Source organism: Scyliorhinus canicula, chromosome 25 (assembly GCF_902713615.1).
Source record: "Scyliorhinus canicula chromosome 25, sScyCan1.1, whole genome shotgun sequence".
NCBI classification, from domain to species: Eukaryota; Metazoa; Chordata; class Chondrichthyes; order Carcharhiniformes; family Scyliorhinidae; genus Scyliorhinus; species Scyliorhinus canicula.
In genome coordinates, this window is record NC_052170.1 from 6,643,673 (window position 1) to 6,663,616 (window position 19,944).

Sequence of the window (19,944 nt, forward strand, 5' to 3'; positions counted from 1 at the left end):
GATTTCCCTGTATCCCATTCCCCCTAACTTTCTGAATGAGCCTACCATGGGGAACCTTATCAAATGCCTTACTGAAATCCATATACACCACATCCACTACCCGACCTTGTCTTATGAAGCCCATGTCTTATGAAGAAAGGTTGAGGGAGCTAGGGCTTTTCTCACTGGAGTGAAGAAGGCAGAGAGGTGACTTGATAGAGGTGCACAAGGTGATGAGAGGCATGGATAGAGTGGACAGCCAGAGACTTTTCCCCAGGGTGGAAATGGCTGTCACGAGGAGACATAATTTTAAGGTGATTGGAGGAAGGGAGGGGAGATGTCAGAGGTTGGTTCTTTACACAGAGAGTGGTGGGTGTGTGGAATGCACTGCCAGCAGAGGTGGTGGAGTCAGAGTCATTAGGGACATTTAAGCGACTCTTGGACAGGCACATGGACAGCAGTAAGTTGAAGGGGTGTAGGTTAGGTTGATCTTAGGTTAGGCTAAATGGTCGGCACAACATCGTGGGCCGAAGGGCCTGGGCTGTGCTGTATTGTTCTATGTTCTATGTGTGTGTTTGAGTGAGTGTGTGTGTTTGTCTGAGTGTCTGTCTTTGAGCGAGTGTGTGTTTGTGTGGGTGTGTGTGTGAGTGTGTCTGTTTGTGTGGGTGTGTACCTTTGAGCGAGTGTGTGTTTGTGTGGGTGTGTGTGTGAGTGTGTCTGTTTGAGTGAGTGTGTTTGTGTGGGTGTGTGTGAGTGTGTCTGTTTGTGTGGGTGTGTACCTTTGAGCGAGTGTGCATTTGTGTGAGTGTGTTTGTGCGAGTGTGTGTGTTTGAGCGAGTGTGTGTTTGTGTGAGTGTGTGTATTTAAGTGAGTGTATGTATTTTTGTGAGTGTGTGTGTTTAAGTGAATGTGTGTGTACGTGAGTATGTTTGCATGTTTAAGAGAGTGTTTGTGTGAGTTTGTGTGTGTATGTGTGTTTAAATGAGTGTTTGTGTGATTTTGCTTGTGTTTAAATGAGTGTTTATGTGCGTGTATGTGAATGTGAAAGTGTATATTTGAGTGTGTATATTTGAGTGAGTGTGTGTGTATGTGTGCTTTTGAGTGCAAGTGTAATAATGTTTGAGTGTAAGTGTGTGAATCTGTATGTTTGAGAGTGAGTGCATTTGAGTGTGTGAGTGAGCACGCGTGTGTGTGTGTGTGTGTATTTGAGTGTGTGTTTGTGAATCTGTGTGTGTGTTTAAGTGAGTGTGTGTGTGTGTGAAGGTGTGTGTGCGAGCGTTACATGCGAGCATGTTTAACTGTGTGCTGATCGGTATAGAATTTGTTTTGTTATGGTCTTGACGTAGCATAAGCTGCTTCCTTGATGTGTACTCTGACAAAGGAAGGTTCAGACTTGGAGATAGCTTTAATACGTTTATTGAACTGTTAACGATTCTCCTACTTGGATTTGACTCTCCTGTTAATCCTGCTATAGCTACTCAGACTATCTAACCAGTCTGCTACAATCCACGTGGTGGGTGTGATGTGTTCAGTCAACCCTGTGTACTCACTAAGTGTCTCCACTGGAAAGAGGAAGATCATGTGTGCTGTGTCCTTTTATATGGGTTGGTGCAATGCCCTTCTGTGGTAGTGTCACCTCTGTGTGTGTCTTGTATGCCCATTCATTATGTCCTATCTTACTGACCTATTGGTTGAATGTCTGTGTGTTATGATGTCTCTGGTGCTCCCTCTCGTGTCTATCTAGTCTACGTGTATTTACATTAACCCCTTGTGTATTTACAGTGATGCATATCACCACAGAATTAAGCTGAGTTTTTTTTTAACCTATTTACGAGACGCAGGTGATACAACCCTTGCCTGAGGGCTTTGGGATTTAACCACGTGTAGGCCAGATAGGCCTTCCACATGGACGAAAGTGAACCCTTTTGGGTTTTTGCCTGACACCCTGCCAGCTTTCGTGATCGTTCTGCTCTGGTCTGGGCTGCAGTCTGAGATGTACTGAATTGAGTTTCACGATGGCTCATTGGAGCTCATCATCCTGAGTTGTGAGTCCGGTATGAGAGTTATTAACCTATTGTTGGAAATTGTAACAGCTCACCTTTTGTTCTTCATGTATAAGCTCAGATCAAAATGCCAATGGTTCGGGGGCTACAGGCACATGGACACATCCAGTCGAACAGAATTCAGGAAAAGGATGGTGGTGGTGGGGGGGGGGGGGGGGGGGGTGGAGGCAGGAAAAACTGGGGAACCAAAATTAAAGACTAGTTGCTTAATACAAATTTTAAGTGTAAATATTAGACCTCACCAGTTGGAGGTAATCCAAACCGATTTATTTCTCCACAGTCTGCTCTTAGTTTTATCAAAACCATCCAGTGTAGCTGTGTTGTTCTGTTATTCCAATGCTGGCTTGATCAAGAAGCAAGGCTTGTGTTAAGCATCAATGATCTTCTGTTTCGTATCCTAGGTCCTCAGGTCAAGATGGAGTTCCCGTTTGAAGCTTCATTTGAGGAACTGTGTCCGATTTGTGGAGACAAAGTCTCGGGATACCACTATGGCCTTTTGACCTGTGAAAGCTGTAAGGTAGGAAATGTTCTAAAGTCATTGTTAGTGACGTACACTGGAGATGGGACCAAAGATGTCACAGGGTTAAGCACAGGACCGTGGAGACCAGATACCTCTGGGTTTACCTGCAATAACACCCTTCGTCGAAGGAGATGAGAAATCAGCCGGAGTTCCCACTCCCGTCCACTATAGGTTGGATTCCCGGCTTGGGTCACTGTCTGTGCGGAGTCTGCATGTGTGCGTGTGTGGGTTTCCTCCGGGCGTTCCAGTTTCCTCTCCCCCCCCCCACCCTCCACCCACCGCAAGATAAATAAACATTCTGGAGAGCTGCCGTGGCAATGCAACCACACCCTCACCATAAGTCAACCACTTTCAAAAGCAGAGAGACGTTTTGATGCGCAAGAATAATCACTATTGCTTCAAAGTGGGGGAAAAGTGGGCCTTGAGAGCTTTACTGCAGGGAGAGATTTCTCTCAGGGCATCCTTGCGAAACAATTGACAGAAACGGAGCTCTCTGTTGCAAAGGTCATTCAGTTATTTTTAGCAATTGCTCAGCCTATAGACTACCAAAGGGGTTTGTCGCCAATCTCGAGATTTTCTTTTCCATCACAATGTTCTTTCAACTGGGCACAAACGAGCTGCCTTAAGCTTAACATCTTGTAACTGTTACGTTTTGCGTAGTAATTGACACGTTCACCAAATATTCTCAGCTGTTCTAAAAGTGTAACTTGCCCTTAAAACTGGTTGGGGAAGCTTTTATGGATATATGGTAAATATAGGACACAGAGGTTCAAAGCTATAAAGAGGCCATTTTAGATATGATATCAGGAAATGCTTCTTTTATGTTAATAATTCAGGAACAAGCAATCAGATAGGGCTTCGGTGAGTCCACACCCGTGCACCATTCTGGTCTCCTTATCCAAGGAAAGCTCCACAGGTTCTCGAGTGGCAAAGGATGTGGTTCGCCAGCCTGATTTGCAAAGGGGGAAAAATGCGGCGTGAGGAAAAATAATTTTCCCACAGCGAGTGGGCTGGGTCTGGAAAGCCCCTGCCCGAGAGGGTGGGGGAGGCAGGTTCAATCGAGGCTTTCAGGAAGGTGTTAGATGATTATTTGAATGGAAACAATGTGCAGGGGTAGGGGGAAGAGGCAGGGGAATGGGCACTGACCCACGATGCTCGTTTGGAGAGCTGGCACAAACACAATGGGCCGAATGGCGTCCTTCTGCGCCGTGACAATTCTGGGATTTCTCGGAAGGGAGGGCTGTGTCACACTGACAGGTTGGGTAAATTGGGCTTACAGTTCCCGGAGTTTAGAAGAATGAGAGGTGGTGTCTTTGAAGTATATTGATTTTGAGGGGGATTAACCAAGTAGATGCTGATAGACCTTTTTCCCCTGGCTGCAAAGTCTAGAACAAGGATCATAGTCTTAGGATAATGGATTGGCCATGCAAGACTGAGATGTGGAGAAATCCTTTCATTCAGAGGGTTTTGAATCTTTGGAGCCCCCTTTGAATGCTTTTTTGTGAACCATATTCAAGACTGAGATTGGCAAGTGTTTGGACTCGAAGGGAATCGAGGGAGGTGGCAATCTTGTGGAAAGTGGAGTTGAGGTTGGAGATCAATCATTTTCTAAAAATTGATTCGGGGGATGTGCCATTGGCCGTTGGCTGGGCCAGCATTTGTTACCCACCCCTATTTACCCTTGAACTGTCCCTCTCGGCCATTTCAGAGGGGCAGTTAGGGATCAACTACATTGCTGTGCGCCTGGAGCCCCCTGTAGACCAGACCGGGTAAGGACGGCAAATTTCCCTCCCTGAAAGACACGAGTGAACCAGATGGGTTTTTACAACAATCGACAATGGGTTTCCCGGTCATCATTAGACTTTTCATTTCAGGTATTTTATTGAATTCAAATTTCAGTATCTGCCGTGGCAGGATTTGAACCCGGACCACCAGAATTTATTTGGCCTCTGATCAGAGGACAAGTTCCTCGTCCGGCGGACCAATCTAGTGAACCCTTCACTGTCTCCATGCACCTTTCTTAAACGTGGAGACCAAAACTGCACGCAGATCCCAGATATAGTCTCACTAAACCCTTGATCAGCTCAACAAGACTTCTTTATCCCTGTACTCCAATCCCCTCGCAATAAAGGTCAATATGTCATTTGCCCTCCTAACTGCTTGCTGCACCTACCTGTTAACTCTTTGTGTTCCTTGTACACGCACATCCAAGGTTCTTTCACCATCAACACTTACAAGTTTCTCATTTTTAATAAAAAATTCTGCTTTTCTATTCTCGCGACCAAAGCAAATGATTTCACACGGCCCCACCTTATTTCCCCGCATTAACCTCCCTCTTCCATCTTGTTGCCCATTCACTATATCTCTTTTGCATGTTGCCTGTGTCCTCCCCACACCTTACCTTCCCAGTTAACTTGGTAACATCAACAAACATTGATACATTATACACTGGCTTTTCATCGGAGTGTTTAATATAGATTGTCACTAGATGACGCCCCAGCATTGATCTTTGCTACTCTCCAACATTGACTGCCTCCCACCTTGAAAGAGCCCCGTTTACGTCCTCTCTCTGCTTCCTGTTTGTTAACCAATTCTCTACTCTTGCTAAATTATCGCCCCAAACTCCATGAGCCCTTATCTTGCTTATTAACCCTTTTTGTGACATTTATCGAATGTCTTGTCGAGATCCAGGTATACTACATCTACTGGTTCCCCCTTATCTACCTTACAAGTTACATCCTTAAAAATCTATAACAAATTTATCAAACAGGATTTCCCCTTAGTAAAACCATGCTGATTTGTTCTAATCGTACTATGTTTTTCTAAGTACAGTGCTAAGAATTCCTTAATATTAGATTCCAGCATTTTCCCACCAACTGATGTTAGGCTAACCAGCCACTTTTGTCCCTTCTTGAAAAGTGGTGTAACATTTTCCAACTTCCAACCTCGTGCAACCAATCCCAAATCTAAGGAATTGCAGCCAAGTCTTTAGATCCCTGGGGTGTAGGCCCATCAGGTCCTGGGGATTTATCTGATTTTTGTCCCTCAGGATTTGTCAATGGTTATTCTCTGCTGGCATTAATCCCCTCACTCTTCTTAGCCTCTAGTTTTACATCTATTTCGGGAATTGAACTTGCGTCTCCTCCTGTGCAGCCAGACACAAAATATTTGTTTAATACCTCTGCTGTTTCCTCATTCCGCACAATTATTTCTCCTGTCTCTGCTTCTCATGGGCCAATGTCTACTTTTGCTACTCTCTTCCTCCTCACACACTTACAAAAACTCTTACAATCTGTTTTTATATTCCTGTCCGGTTTATTCTCATATTATATTCTTTTTTATAAACTCATTGATGACACACTGCGGGATTCTAAAGCATACCCAATCCTCAGACTTGCTACTGTTTTTTGGAACATTATAAGCCTCTGCTTTTAATCTAATGCCAGTAGGGGTTTGCTGGGCGCCTGGCCCGTGATGTGGAGTGATGCCAACAGCACCGGTTCGATTCCCGGACCGGCTGAGGTTATTCATGGAGGCCCAGCCTTCTCAACCTCGCCCCTCGCCTGAGGTGTGGTGACTCTCAGGTTAAACCACCACCAGTCAGAGGGGAGAAAGCCAGGGATTTAGCCCTGTGCTAAAGTGGACCGTGCTGACATTTACAGTCTAACGCTATCCTTAACTTCCTGAGTGAGGCATAGATGGATCTTTCTCGCTGCAGTTTTGTGCTTCAACGGAATGTATTCTTGTCCCCGATTTTGAATTGTTTCTTTAAGTATTTATTTACCATCATGCCTCTCTGTCTATTTACCCCCTCGTACCTGTGTGATTATCTTTGTTCAAGTTTAACATTTTTGTCTGCTATTCCAAGTTATTGTTGACGCAGAAACCAAACATTTAATGCTGAGGTTATGACACATAGCGAGGATGGAGCAAAGTGAAGTATTGGTGCTTTACCTGAACTATGATGGACAGTAATCGAAAGCAATAGAGAAGCAAGTCATCATTTCTCAGTCCTGGAATTTAGATCAATACAAATCATTAAAATAAATTCCCATCATAATTAATGGATACATCTAATAAAAGGGTGTCCTCGTTTTCTCATCACACCAAGACTGTCTGGAAAGGAACATCCTGTTTATAAAGAACACTGATAGTCTTGTTTCTCTTTCCCCCAACACCAGCCCCCTCACCCCCACGCACCCCCTCCCACCCCCACGCACCCCCCCCCCCCTCCCACCCCACCCCCCACTAACCTCTCTGTTAACTTATCAATAAGCAAATCCTGTTTAGACAGCAACAGTTCTTTGCTAATTCCCCGAAGCAGATTGTTACTGGGTAAGAAAACGGTATCTTTCTCTTTGGCTCAAATTGACAGCAGGTCCAGCGATGAACAAGTTTTTTTGTTAAAAAAGAGTCTAATTGACTCTTCTTCAAAGTCCTACTAATCAGTTTTGCACCATCTGTATTTTCATTTCTGAGATTTATTGAATTCACAACTTGCCAAAGTGGATTTGAACTCACGATACCGTGTAAGGTTAGGTCAACTGGTTTGCTGAGGGATGGACTTGCATTGGAGGCCAGTCAGAGAAGATTCCTGGTTGATTCCTGGGGTGAAGGGTTGTCTTCTGAGGAAAGGTTGAGCCGGTGGAGCTATTCTGGTTGCCGTTTAAGAATCATAGAATTATTGAATTTACAGTGCAGAAGGAGGCCATTCAGCCCATCGAGTCTGCACCGGCTCTTGGAAAGGGCACCCTACCCAAGCCCACACCCCCACCCTATCCCCATAACCCAGTAACCCCACCCAACACTAAAGGCAATTTTGGACTAAGGGCAATTTAACATGGCCAATCCACCTAACCTGCACATCTTTGGACTGTTGGAGGAAACCGGAGCACCCGGAGGAAACCCACGCCGACACGGGGAGAATGTGCAGACTCCGCACAAACAGTGAACCAAGCCGGGAATCGAACCTGGGACCCTGGAGCTGTGAAACAATTGTGCTAACCACTATGCTACCGTGCTGCCCATCAGAAGAGTGAGAGATGATCATAATGAAATATTCATAATTCTGAAGGGGGGGGGGGTTGGACTTCGAGAGGCTGTTTCCCCTCATGGGGGCATTTATATCTGCAGGGCACAGTTTCAGAATAAGGGGGGGTCACCCATTTACAAAGGAGGCGAGGAGGACCTTCTTGTCCTGCTGGGTGGCCAACCTTTGTAGCTCTCTCGCCCCAGAAAGTGGGAGGCTGTCTCATTGAATGTACTCAAGGACGGGATGGACCGATTCTTGGGCGATAGAGAAGTCAAGAGCCTTGGGGAACGCAGGCAGAAAAGCGGAGTTGAGTCCAAGATGAGATCAGCCATGATCTGGTTTAGCTCACTGGGCTAAATCGCTGGCTTTTAAAGCAGACCAAGCAGGCCAGCAGCACGGTTCGATTCCCGTACCAGCCTCCCCGGACAGGCGCCGGAATGTGGCGACTAGGGGCTTTTCACAGTAACTTCATTGAAGCCTACTCGTGACAATAAACGATTTTCATTTCATTTTCATCTTTTTGAATGGCAGAGAAGGTTCGGTGGGGGGGGGGGGGGGGGGGGGGGGGGAATAAGGCCTACTTCTGCTCCTACTCCTTGTGATATCCAGGACATTATTCCTCTACAGTGCCGCCGTACTCCACTCTCCAGAGTCAACATGTCCTAAGTATACCACAGGGAGTACGGTTATGCAGAAGCTCCATCCGAAGCTTAAATAATAATTACATCATAAGATAAAATGGCAATGTGACTGGAAGTGGCCTGAAGAAAACAGTTGAAATTGTTGGCTGACCTCAGGCTGGAAGTAAGGGGTCAGAGCACCACATCCTCGTCTGGTATCTGCTTTGTGTAGACAGCTGCCTGTCCACCACGCTGAGGAAATGTTGCTGATTGACTAAATTAAGAAGTCGTCTGTATGCTTCTATTTTAGGGGTTTTTCAAACGCACAGTCCAGAATAACAAACGGTACACCTGTGTGGAAAATCAGAGCTGTCAGATTGACAAAACGCAGCGGAAACGGTGCCCTTACTGTCGATTCCAGAAGTGTTTGGTTGTCGGGATGAAGCTGGAAGGTAATTATCTGATTCACATTCATTGGCTTTTGCAACACCAACTTGCATTCACATAGCACCCTGAACATGGGTAAAATATCCCAAGGTGCTTCACAGGAGGGCGTGTCGGAAAAATAAAGTTGCCACCGGGCCACATACGAAGACTTTCGGATAGGTGGCTTTGGTCAAGGATGTTGCAGCATCTTAATGTGGGAGAGAGGTTTGGGGGGGGGGGGGGGGGGGGGATTCCAGACCTTGGGCCTCGAAGTAGCTGGCAGAGTGCTGAAAATCAGGAATATTCATGAGGCCAGAATAGGAGCAATGGGAATATCGCAGAGGATTTTAGAGATGGGAGGGGGAAGGCAGTGGAGGGATCGAGCACAAGGTAAACGCCCCCTCTTCAGGGTAAACACACAAAACACGGCTAACAGGCCATTCAGCAACTCAAACCGAAATCCGGACAATGTCAATCACTGACGGCTCCCTCCAGGAAAATTAACCAGTTGTTTATTTCTCCTTCTGATGTTTATTCCACTAGCTGAGGAATGAATTCATGGACATTGATCCCCTCCCAGGACAGGTGCAACTGAACGGAGATGTTTCCAGGGGCCGACACTGGGTACTTTAATCAGGGGGTGGGCCTCTGAGTGGTGCCCAACCCTGCCCTGACCTGAAAAGTATCCCCACCTACTGGTTTCCAAATGGGCGCCATGGATTACGACCATGAATGGGAACACGGAAACCCCACAAGGTTGATTCAGCGCATTGGGCACGCTCTGTCATTCAATGAAACCATAGCTGATCGCCATCTTAATTCTGTCTCTGCCTGTGTGGCAGCTCTGACTGCTTCCCCCTCTCCGGGCACTGGAGAGTGGCATCTCTTCCAATAACCCAGTCTGAGACCAGATAAGTCAGCGATGAGAGATGGACTCTGTTTATCTGCTTGGCTCAGCTGTGCACTGGGTAAAACAGCTCGACCTTAGGAGGATTTCTGATGAGGGAAAGGTTACTCACAAGGAGAATTTCCATAGAAGAGTCCTTCACTTAATTCCTGGTGAGTGTCTTTGGTCATAATGTGCAGTAGAACAAATGCCAACTTCAGTTTGCTGAATATGAAACAATAGTGTTGTTGGGCACAGAAGGAGTTCCTACTTACAAGGGAACCATCTGATTGCAACTTTGGGCAATGCTAAATACGCGTAGACTTATGCATGCACAAACAAATATACACATATTGTGTCATCTACCCATAGTTTGAGGGGCTTTCGTTGCACATTCTTCATTGGCTGGTTCAGAGGTAGAAGTTAAGTCTTTGCATGTTGATTCCAGCTTCCCCTGTAGCCTCCCACTCTGTTTTTCTCTCTCTCTCTCTCTCTCACACCATCACATCCGTTGATGCTCGCCACCTGAACTCCACATCATCAAGTCTTCCCACTGGAACTGTGGAATTAATCATCAGATGTCCGGTGTAAGTTAAGCGAGGTCTCGATTGGGTTCAGTGGCAAGCTCCTCGCCCCCCCCCACCCCCCAGTCGCCTCCCTGCATTCACCATCTGGGTGCCTATAGAACAGTGGCACCCCGTGCGAGATGGAAGAAGGGGGAAATCTCTGTCTGTAAGCTGAAGAGGACCTTGCCCCTTGAGAATTGGGCTCCAGCAGAAAAGGGAGTCTCTGGGACAATAGGAGAAAGAGAAAAAGGAGAGATGAAAATTAGAGTGATAAATATATTAGAGTGATAATTTATAAATATCAATGTCTTAAACCTACAACGTATAAAATATTAATACACACTACCTTCTCTCAGATAGGTTGGTCAATGGCTAATCCAATATTTTCTTTTCTGAATAGCTGTACGAGCAGATCGAATGCGTGGTGGTCGGAATAAGTTTGGGCCTCTTTACAAACAAGACAGGGCATTAAAACAGCAGAAGAAAGCTCTCGTTCATGGCAATGGGATTAAACTGGACCCTACCGCTTACATAATGCAAAGTTTACCAACGGACCTGACCACACCCATCGCCACGGAAAGCCTGCACTCAGCATCCAAATGCCTATCCTTAAGCTACAATAGCCTGACATCACCGGTGGGAGATTATGATAGCACCATGGCTGGCTCTTCACCGGTCAACATGTCCCTGGCAGCACATGGTGCCATGCCCGGCTACCACCTGTGCAGCCCCTTCCCGAGCTGCCATGTCAAGGCCGAACACATGGACCCCAGCTACCCAGGCACCCCGGAGCCGTTGCTCAGCAACCCATACCTGGAGGTCTACAGGCCGCCCAGTTCATCCGCAGCTGTCCCCCAGCTGATACAGGAGCTGGTGAAGTGTGAACCGGACGAGGGACAGGTCCGGGCAAAGATCTTAAATTACCTGCAGCAAGAACAGAACACCAGAGGCAAACACGAGAGACTGAACACGTTTGGAATCATGTGCAAAATGGCTGACCAAATCTTATTTTCCTTGGTCGAATGGGCGCGGAGCAGCGTATACTTCAAGGAGCTGAAGGTAATGTAACGCTCAAAGAAAGGAATTCATTCTTTGTCACTCCATTTAGACAATTCATTGGCCGACTTGGATAGGTGACCAAAAACATTGATAATTTAACTTACAGCATCTTCAGTCCCTCTCTCTTTGGCTAGACTTTCAATCTGGGATGGTATGGAGGCTGGCATGTTATAATTCAGTTATTCATCCAGGGATTCATATCACATCATAGAATAGAATAGAATCCCTACAGTGCAGGAGGAGGCCATTCGGCCCATCGAGTCTGCACCGACCCTCCGAAAGAGTACCCTATCCAGGCCCTCTCCCTCGCCCTATCCCAGTAACCCTATAGCCCCACCTAACCTTTGGACACGAAGGGAGAGGTTTGAGACAAACCAACCCAGAAAGCCAGCGTTATACCCACTCGTTGTATTTATAACCACAGTAGCATAGTGGTTCGCACAATTGCTTCACAGCTCCAGGGTCCCAGGTTCGATTCCCGGCTTGGGTCACTGTCTGTGCGGAGACTGCATGTTCTCCCCGTGTGTGCGTGGGTTTCCTCCGAGTGCTCCAGTTTCCTCCCACAGTCCAAAGATGTGCAGGTTAGGTGGATTGGCCATGATAAATTGCCCCTTAGTGTCCAAAATTGCCCTTAGTGTTGGGTGGGGTTACTGGGTTATGGGGATAGGGTGGAGGTGTTGACCTTGGATAGGGGGTAGGGTGCTCTTTCCAAGAGCCGGTGCAGACTCGATGGGCCGAATGGCCGCCTTCTGCACTGTAAATTCTAGGAATTCTATGAAACACTAATGTCCCTCTGCTAACCATACATTGATAGAACATTTCCACATCCGGGATGGGATTCTCCGGTCTGCCAGCTGCATTTTCCTGCCCGGCGCACCCCCGTCGCAGTGGGATTCTCCATTCCGCCAGCCGGCCAATGGGGTTTCTTATTGTGGCCCACCCCCACGCCGTTGTGAAATCCGTGGGCGTGAGTGCGCTGCCGGCAGAGCAGAGGATTCCGCTGATGGAGAATTCCACTGATGGAGTTGAAAGCAAAGGGACAGGGCTGGTCTTTCACTGCTGAGGTGGATAACTTGAATTGAAAACTCCCCCGACTGGGCAGATAGGCCTCAGCTTAAGGGGCCCCACTGGTGAGGCTGCACGGTGCGGAGGCGGCAACTCTGGAATCAGATCGTCGGCAGTCATGGGTGGACGGCTGCTGAGGCAGGCCGGTTAGAGAGCCCCCTTCACTTCTGTGAGACGTAATTGTAGTTGTTTCATAAGCTGTTGTTTTAGAAGCTGTTGGGCTCATATCCTCACTCCCTCACCCCCATTCTGCCCCGCCGCCCCCTCCCCATGCCCCCTCCTTGCCAACCCATACCCCATCCATGCCCCTTCATATTGCCATGCCACCCATATCCACTGACACAGACCTGGGCAGGCCTCAGGGGCCATGGGGAGATGAAAAAATAATTTCTAACAATCTAATAGAGCTCCCACTTATGCACACTTGATACGGAAAAACTCCCATTCATGAAACTCACCCAAAGATTTTAAATCTCCTTGAGTGTACAATCTGTTACAAAACAAATGTCCATGCGACGGGGGGGGGGGGGGGGGGGGAGGGGAGGGGGGGGCAGCAATGGTGTATTGTCACTGGGCTAGTAAGACCCAGAGTCATTCTTGGGTTCGAATCCCACCATGGCTGATGGTAAAATTTGAATTCAATAAAAATTTGGAATTGAAAGTCTAAAGGTGACCATGAAATCATTGTTGATTGTGATAAAAGCCCATTTAGTTCACTAATGTTATTTATGGAAGGAAATCTATCATCCTGACCTGGTCTGGACTACATTTGGCTCCAGACCCACACCAATGTGGTTGACTCTTAAAAATGCCCTCAGGGTTGGGCAATACATACTGGCCCAATCAGCGACACCCACATCCCATGAACGAATAAAAGAAACAAATCACAGACAGATAATCCTTTAATAGCCTTTTAAACTGTAAATCAAAACGTTAACTCAGCACCCCATCCCTGTTGAGAAAAGTGTTTTCGTAGCTTTTGAAACGCAGTTAAGTATTCATAATGAGCTCAATCGCCCTTTAACAAAATATTCTATTGAATCTACAGGAACAGATGGTAATATTGTTCCTAACCTACTATGGATGGTTGATCAATAAAAGCAGTTCAGCAGAGAGGGCGTATTTATTTAGCTCTAATTGACTGCATTAGCCTGTTGTTTTTTCATGTTTAAAGGGGTGGGGATTTAAAATCTTCAGATCATAAACAGACTTTATCTACCTTTCACAAAGGTTTACACCTACTTCATGGGCAAAATCGCCCGGGACCAGCGAGAATCGCGCCCCCGCCGTGGCCGGCAATCTCCGCCAACCGGGAATTGGCGGGGCGGGAATCGCACCGTGCCGATCGGCGTGCCCTCCGCGCTGATCGGTGTGCCCCTGCGGCGATTCTCCGGCCCGCGATGGGCCGAAGTCCCGCCGCTGAGAGGCCTCTCCTGCCGACTTTCGGCCAGCCCCGACGCCGGCCGGCGGGCGTCAAATGCCGTTGGCGGCGGTTTTGCCGCCAGTCGACGTGGCGCCAACCACTCCGGTGCGGGCCTAGCCCCCAAAGGTGCGGGGAATTCCACACCTTTGGGGAGGCCCGATGCCGGAGTGGTTGGCGCCACTCCGCTACGCTGGGACCACCCGCCCCTCCGGGTAGGGGAGAATCCCGGCCCATATATTTATCACCCCCACTCTTCATGGTCAGGACCTTGGAACAGTGAAAATGGGATCAGTTGAACTCAACAGAATTATCTGAAATTAGTGCTGAGTTCAGTTTTCCTGCCCTACCCCTTTCCCCATCGTCAAAAATGGGATTTATTGGAAAGGGAGCGGAAATTCTGCATCTGCAGCCTACCCATCATTTTTAAAGGTCTCCAAGCATTTGATAGACTGAAAATTCAGCCCACACTGTCGAAGTGAAAATGAAATGAGGTAGAGCATTCCATCAAAATCCATCAAAGATGCCCAAAGACAGTACCGGACCAAGCTCGAGTCCCAGGCTAGCCACACGGATCCCCGCCGTCTATGGCAAGGTCTGCAAGACAGAACGGGCTACAAGATGAAGGCATGTAAAATCGCCGGCTCCAATGCACCCCTCCTTGATGAGCTCAATGCATGCTATGCCCACTTTGAGCAAGAGGTCAGTGAGAGCGAGCCCTCCACCCTAGAAGCCGCGGATGGACTTGTATCTGAGATCCCCACTGCAGACATCAGAGCAGCCTTCTCGAAGGTCAACCCACGGAAAGCCACTGGCCCGGATGGGGTACCCAGACGAGCACTCAGGTCTTGCGCGGATCAGCTGGTGGAGGTATTCGCAGACATCTTCAACCTCTCTTTACAACAATCTGAGGTCCATATCTGCTTCAAGAAGACTTCAGTAAGGTCTGTGACAAGGTCCCTCATGGTAGACTTGTACAAAGGTGAAGTCACACGGGATCGGGGTGAGCTGGCAAGGTGGATACAGAACTGGCTAGGCCATAGAAGGCAGAGAGTAGCAATGGAAGGGTGCTTTTCTAATTGGAGGGCTGTGACTAGTGGTGTTACGCAGGGATCAGTGCTGGGACCTCTGCTGTTCATAGTATGTATAAATGATTTGGAGGAAAATGTAACTGGTCTGATTAGTAAGTTTTCAGACGGCACAAAGGTTGGTGGAATTGCGGATAGCGATGAGGACTGTCGGAGGATACAGCAGGATTTAGATTGTTTGGAGACTTGGGCGGAGAGATGGCAGATGGAGTGTAATCCGGGCAAATGTGAGGTGATGCATTTTGGAAGGTCTAATGCAGGCAGGGAATGTACAGTGAATGGTAGAACCCTCAAGAGTATTGACAGTCAAAGAAATCAGGGTGCACAGGTCCACAGGTCACTGAAAGGGGCAACACAGGTGGAGAAGGTAGTCTTTATTCCAATGTTGCTGCCTGGTTAAAGCATCATTTCATTATACAATTATTACAAGTATTTTTGAACAATTGGCACGGCCAACAGCACCTCTCGGTCAGAATTCTCCGTCTCTCCCTGGTGGCAGGATTCTCTGGTCCCCCTGGCAGTGCATCCCTGTCCTGACGGCGTGGAGCGAATGGCGCACTGTTCCCGCCGGTGATGAATACATGGCTGGGAAGCCGGAGAATCCGCCCCGACACTGTCAGTCATGGCAGCCTCCCAATCAGCCCTCCTTTGAGGTGTCACACAGCGGGTCGCTCCAGGGAGCACTGACTTGCAACGTTTTAAAAATTCTCACCCTCGTTTTCAAATCCCCTCCACCCCTCCCTATCTCTGCAGCTTGAAACGTCCCTCCCTTGACTGGGCTTTCCGTCACTTATTCTGGCATGTCCTTTTGTGACGCGGCCTCAAATCTTGTTCGGGAACTGCTCCTGTGGAGCGTCTAGGGTCATGTTGCTACATCGAGGGCGCAGTGTAATCGATCCTGCAGGCATGGTATTCCTGACGCCAATATCCTCTACAAAACAAAACAAGAAGCCGGTTGCCAGAGCAGCGTTCCTTTGTTTCGAAGTGGAGGAGAGGCAGCAGCTGTGGGATGGGGTGACCCAGAGGAAGTGCTCTGGAACAGGAAGAAAGGCTTTTGTCTGCAGGTTCATCTGCGACACGATGGCACTTTGGGACTCAGGAACTGCTCCTGACAATCCGAATAAACAGGATGGATCTTTCCACCCCTCCTCCCACCTCCCAGGATTCAGCAGCAGCCCAGGAGACGCTGCTGAAAATCTTCGCTCGGTAGAATGTGTAAGGGAAGGGGGAGCTCAGTGACCCGGACAGCAAGTTATTCTCTTGGAATCATGGGGCTGGATTCTCCGGTCGCCGACGTTGAAATCACACTCGGCGATCGGGCAGATGAATACCTGTTTACCACCAATTTGGGGGCGATGCAGCTTTCGCGCTGCTCCGCCCCCTCCAAAGCGGCGTATCGACGGCCTCAGGCAACCCCCTGATGCTCCGCCCCCAACCGGCCGAGTTCCCGACAGTGTCAGTCGTGTGTGGTATCGTCCGTCGGGAATTTGACGTGTCAGCTGCGGACTCACCGTCAGGGATGGCTGATCCGCGGGCGGGGGCTGGGGGCGCTGTTGGGGGGTGGTCAGGGGCGTGCGAGCTGGCCAAAGGGGGGCACTATTTCACAGGCCGGGTCCACGAGCAGCCGGCGCTGTATTGCATGGCGGCCACCACGCACATGCGCGGCCACGGGCCCGGCAATTCTCCGGGCCGTATCGGCAGCTAGAGCCGGGTGCGCTACGCTGCTCGGCATGCCAGTCCCCAGCCAAACGGAGAACCGGTGGTTGTTTTGTGCCGGGTTTTCTCACGTAAAACGCCACCGTTCCCACGCTGGCGTCAGCCTCACAATTGGAGAATCCAGCCCATAGAATTTACAATGCAGAAAGGGGCCATTCAGCCCATCGAGGCTGCACCAGCCCTTAGAAAGAGCACTCCTCTCAACCCCAGCTCTCCACCCTATCCCCGTAATCCAGTAACCCCACCTAACCTTTTGGACTCGAAGGGCAATTTACATGGCCAATCCATGTAACCTGCACATCTTTGGACTGTGGGAGGAAACCGGAGCACCCGGAGGAAACCCACGCAGACACGGGGAGAACGTGCAGACTCCGCACAGACAGTGACCCAGCAGGGAATCGAACCTGGCACCATGAACAGGATTCTGTCATAAAGCCAAAAAGATGTTCTATCTATCACACAAAGAGCAATGTGTAATATGAATTTCAGCGCCACAGGAATGCAAAGTATGTTGGCTGTACATTGCAAAGACTGGCAGATTGTATCAAATAGCATGTCCCAGTCATTGTTCGCAACAGACAAGATACAGACCATACCTAAATAGCCCATGCTTGCAAAACTCAAAATCCAGTGTGCAAAATGAGATGTGATTCCACAACTGGACAACATTTACTCAGTAATCCTCAAAGCGCTAAGAATTACACTGACAACAAATTTAAGATTGTCAGCTGGGCTGGTAGTGTGGCACATTTGTGTGTACTGGAACCATATATGAATACACTGGGCTCTATTCTTTACACACAGAAAGGATATGTACTCACATTGCACTTGTTTCAGCTACACAAAATAAGTGACAGCCATTCACTGACTCATTCCTCAGGGCAACGCCTTGACCAATCATGGTCAAACTGTCTGGATTAAATTTCAAACAATGCTTGGCGGTGATCTGTCAGTCACCTGATGCATTCTCCATGGCAAGATCTTTACCAATCAGAAGCTATTTGTCAACCAATCAGCACTTTCTTCTCAAACAGTATGTATTGTTGTTCCCCACCCCCCAATATTGGTATTAATGTGACGTGTCCTGCTGAGTACAAGACAAAAAACTTTGACAAGCCTGCTTTTCCAGCAATACTCAAGCAATGTTAAACTTATATTAAACCTTAGCCCATACGTGATGCACTGTGAACAGGGGGGCTGGTCTCCGTGTTATCAAAAGGTATTAGAGGCACTGGACATGGTGCAAAAATGATCTGCGAGAATGACTCCAAAACGCAGAGGGAAGAGAAAGCTCAACAGGTTTGGGCTCTTTTCGTGAAAGAAGTGCAGGTTGAAAGGTGACCTAAAGAAAGTTCTTTAAGATCATGAAAGGGGTTGTGGGGATAGGTCGAAACTAGAGGCCACAAGTGTGAGAGCAACTGTAATAAACAAAACAGGGAATACACGAGAAAGCTCGTTACCCGGAGATGGTGAGAATGTGGAACTCACTATCACTGGTGGTGGTTGAGACGGATAGCATGGATGTATTAAATGGGAGGAAAAGTGTGGGAATGGAATGAGATGGTGATGGGTGAGATGAAGAGGGGGTGGGAAGCGGTTCATGTGGTGAATAAACAGCAGTACGAACCGCTTGGGCCGAATGGCCTGGTCTAAGCTGTGCATTCTATGTAATAATTTATCGGTTGCAAAGTCCCAGCAATATCAAAGGCATTGACTGGATGATTTAGATAGCTAGAGACCAATGACACAGGGGCTGTCCGGTCCATCCCGTCCCTACGACCGGAAATTCCCGCCCAGGCCTTTCAACGGTCCGTCCAATTTTCTGCCCGTCCGTGACGATTCTGGCAGCCGGTGGGACCGGAAAACTCACCCCACAAGGATGTCGCAACGAGAGGCCGTAAAGCATTCCCACTGAGAACACCCTTCCTCCACTGGCATTGTGAGTTGGGTCCTAATCCAGTCCTGGTCACGGGCAGGCAACAGGACGCCCAGGGGAGCGAACGTTCATAGATTCCCTCGAGGACCCGGAGGAGCCCCCATCAGAAGATTCAAAAGAGGGCCGGGCGTCTACCATTCGCCCCCTCAATCTGCCCTGTCATCCCATAGAATAGAATCAAACCATAGAATTCATACAGTACAGGAGGTGACCATTCGGCCCATCAATCTGCTCTGCTGTTCAGTAAAAGCAAAGCTGACCTACCTTACTTCCACTCTTCCTCCGTATCCCTACATTCCTTCATTTTATTGATTGGGAACCAACTGCCTAATAGCCTGGTGGTGACAGATTCAACGGCCGCCTTCAATTGAGAATTGGTGGTTAAAAGAGAAAAAAGTTGATGGGCTGAATGGCCTCCTTTTGTGTTTTGATATTCTACAAATAGAAAGGATTCAGCGACTCCAACTCAGTTTTTTTGAGTGGAACCCCCAGTCAGGTAGGACGTCGCCTGTCTGTACGATTCCCCATGATAAAGCAATCTCACTCCTTTGCCTGACGGGCTATCTACTGTACCAGAGCAGGACGTATGCCCGAGGTCAAAGAAGCCAGCCCCAGTCTACAGCTTCAGGACATGAGGGGAGCGAGTAGGACCCGACAAAAGACAACACTCAGAATCTGAGATCGGCATCGATTTGCGAGGGACAGCAATGGGCAAAATAAGGTGGAAACAATTCAACGAACCCGGGAAAACAAAATTGAGAGGTTTCGAACAGCAGCAATTTTAAGGGGGGGGGAGCAAGACAAACAGGAACAGTGACAGCAAAAACCAAAAGCGCTGTCAGCAACATCAATGACACAATCCCTACACGGGACATCCTGGTTCGCAGCAGCTGCTAGCTTGGGTCAGATACTCGCTGCTTTGATCCTCCTTCAGATATCTTGCCAGCTGCCACGTGGCATCAATCACTGACGTGAATTGTCCCATCTCAGAAAGGGAGCATACACAATTCCAGGTAGCCCGCTGGCTGCTCAAGGGTGATGTAATTGGCAGAGGGGATTTCCAGGACTCGGGAGGGGGGGGGGGGGCACAGAGCCAGAGGGGACAGCGGAGACCGAGCGACGGTGAACGCTAATCCCACCCTCTCCTCGCGATCCTGAGGGGTATGGACAGGGCAGATGCGGAAAGGATGTTTCCTCTCGTCGGAGAACCCGGGGTTTCCCTGTTTAAAAATAAGGCCATTTAAGATGATGAGAAATATTTTCTCTCAGCGGACCGAGAGTTTCTGGAACTCTCTTCCTCAAAAGGCAGTGGAAGCAGAGACTTTGAATATTTTAAAGACAGAGCTGGACAGACCCTTGATGAAGAAGGGGGTAAAAAAACTAATCTGGGGTAGGCCGGAATGTGGGGGTGAAGTTACATTAAGGTAAACCACGTTCTTATTGCCTGGCGGAACAGACTAGAGGGGCTGAGTGGCCTATAGAACATAGAACGATACAGCGCAGTACAGGCCCTTCGGCCCACGATGTTGCATCGACATGGAAAGTCAAAAACTAAAGGCCATCAATTT

General features: G+C 48.4%; 1 protein-coding gene across 4 annotated transcripts in view; it reads left to right on the plus strand.

Moving 5' to 3' along the window:
• LOC119957185 (nuclear receptor subfamily 5 group A member 2-like) overlaps positions 1-19,944 on the plus strand; it is a 45,456-nt gene that overhangs the window by 18,870 nt on the left and 6,642 nt on the right. For all 4 annotated transcript variants that reach the window (XM_038784987.1, XM_038784985.1, XM_038784984.1 and 1 more), the window contains exons 2-4: positions 2,444-2,559; positions 8,525-8,666; positions 10,493-11,151. In XM_038784987.1, coding sequence (XP_038640915.1) covers positions 2,458-2,559; positions 8,525-8,666; positions 10,493-11,151 — 903 coding nt within the window. In that variant the 5' untranslated portion in view covers positions 2,444-2,457. The remainder of the gene's footprint in view (positions 1-2,443; positions 2,560-8,524; positions 8,667-10,492; positions 11,152-19,944) is intronic.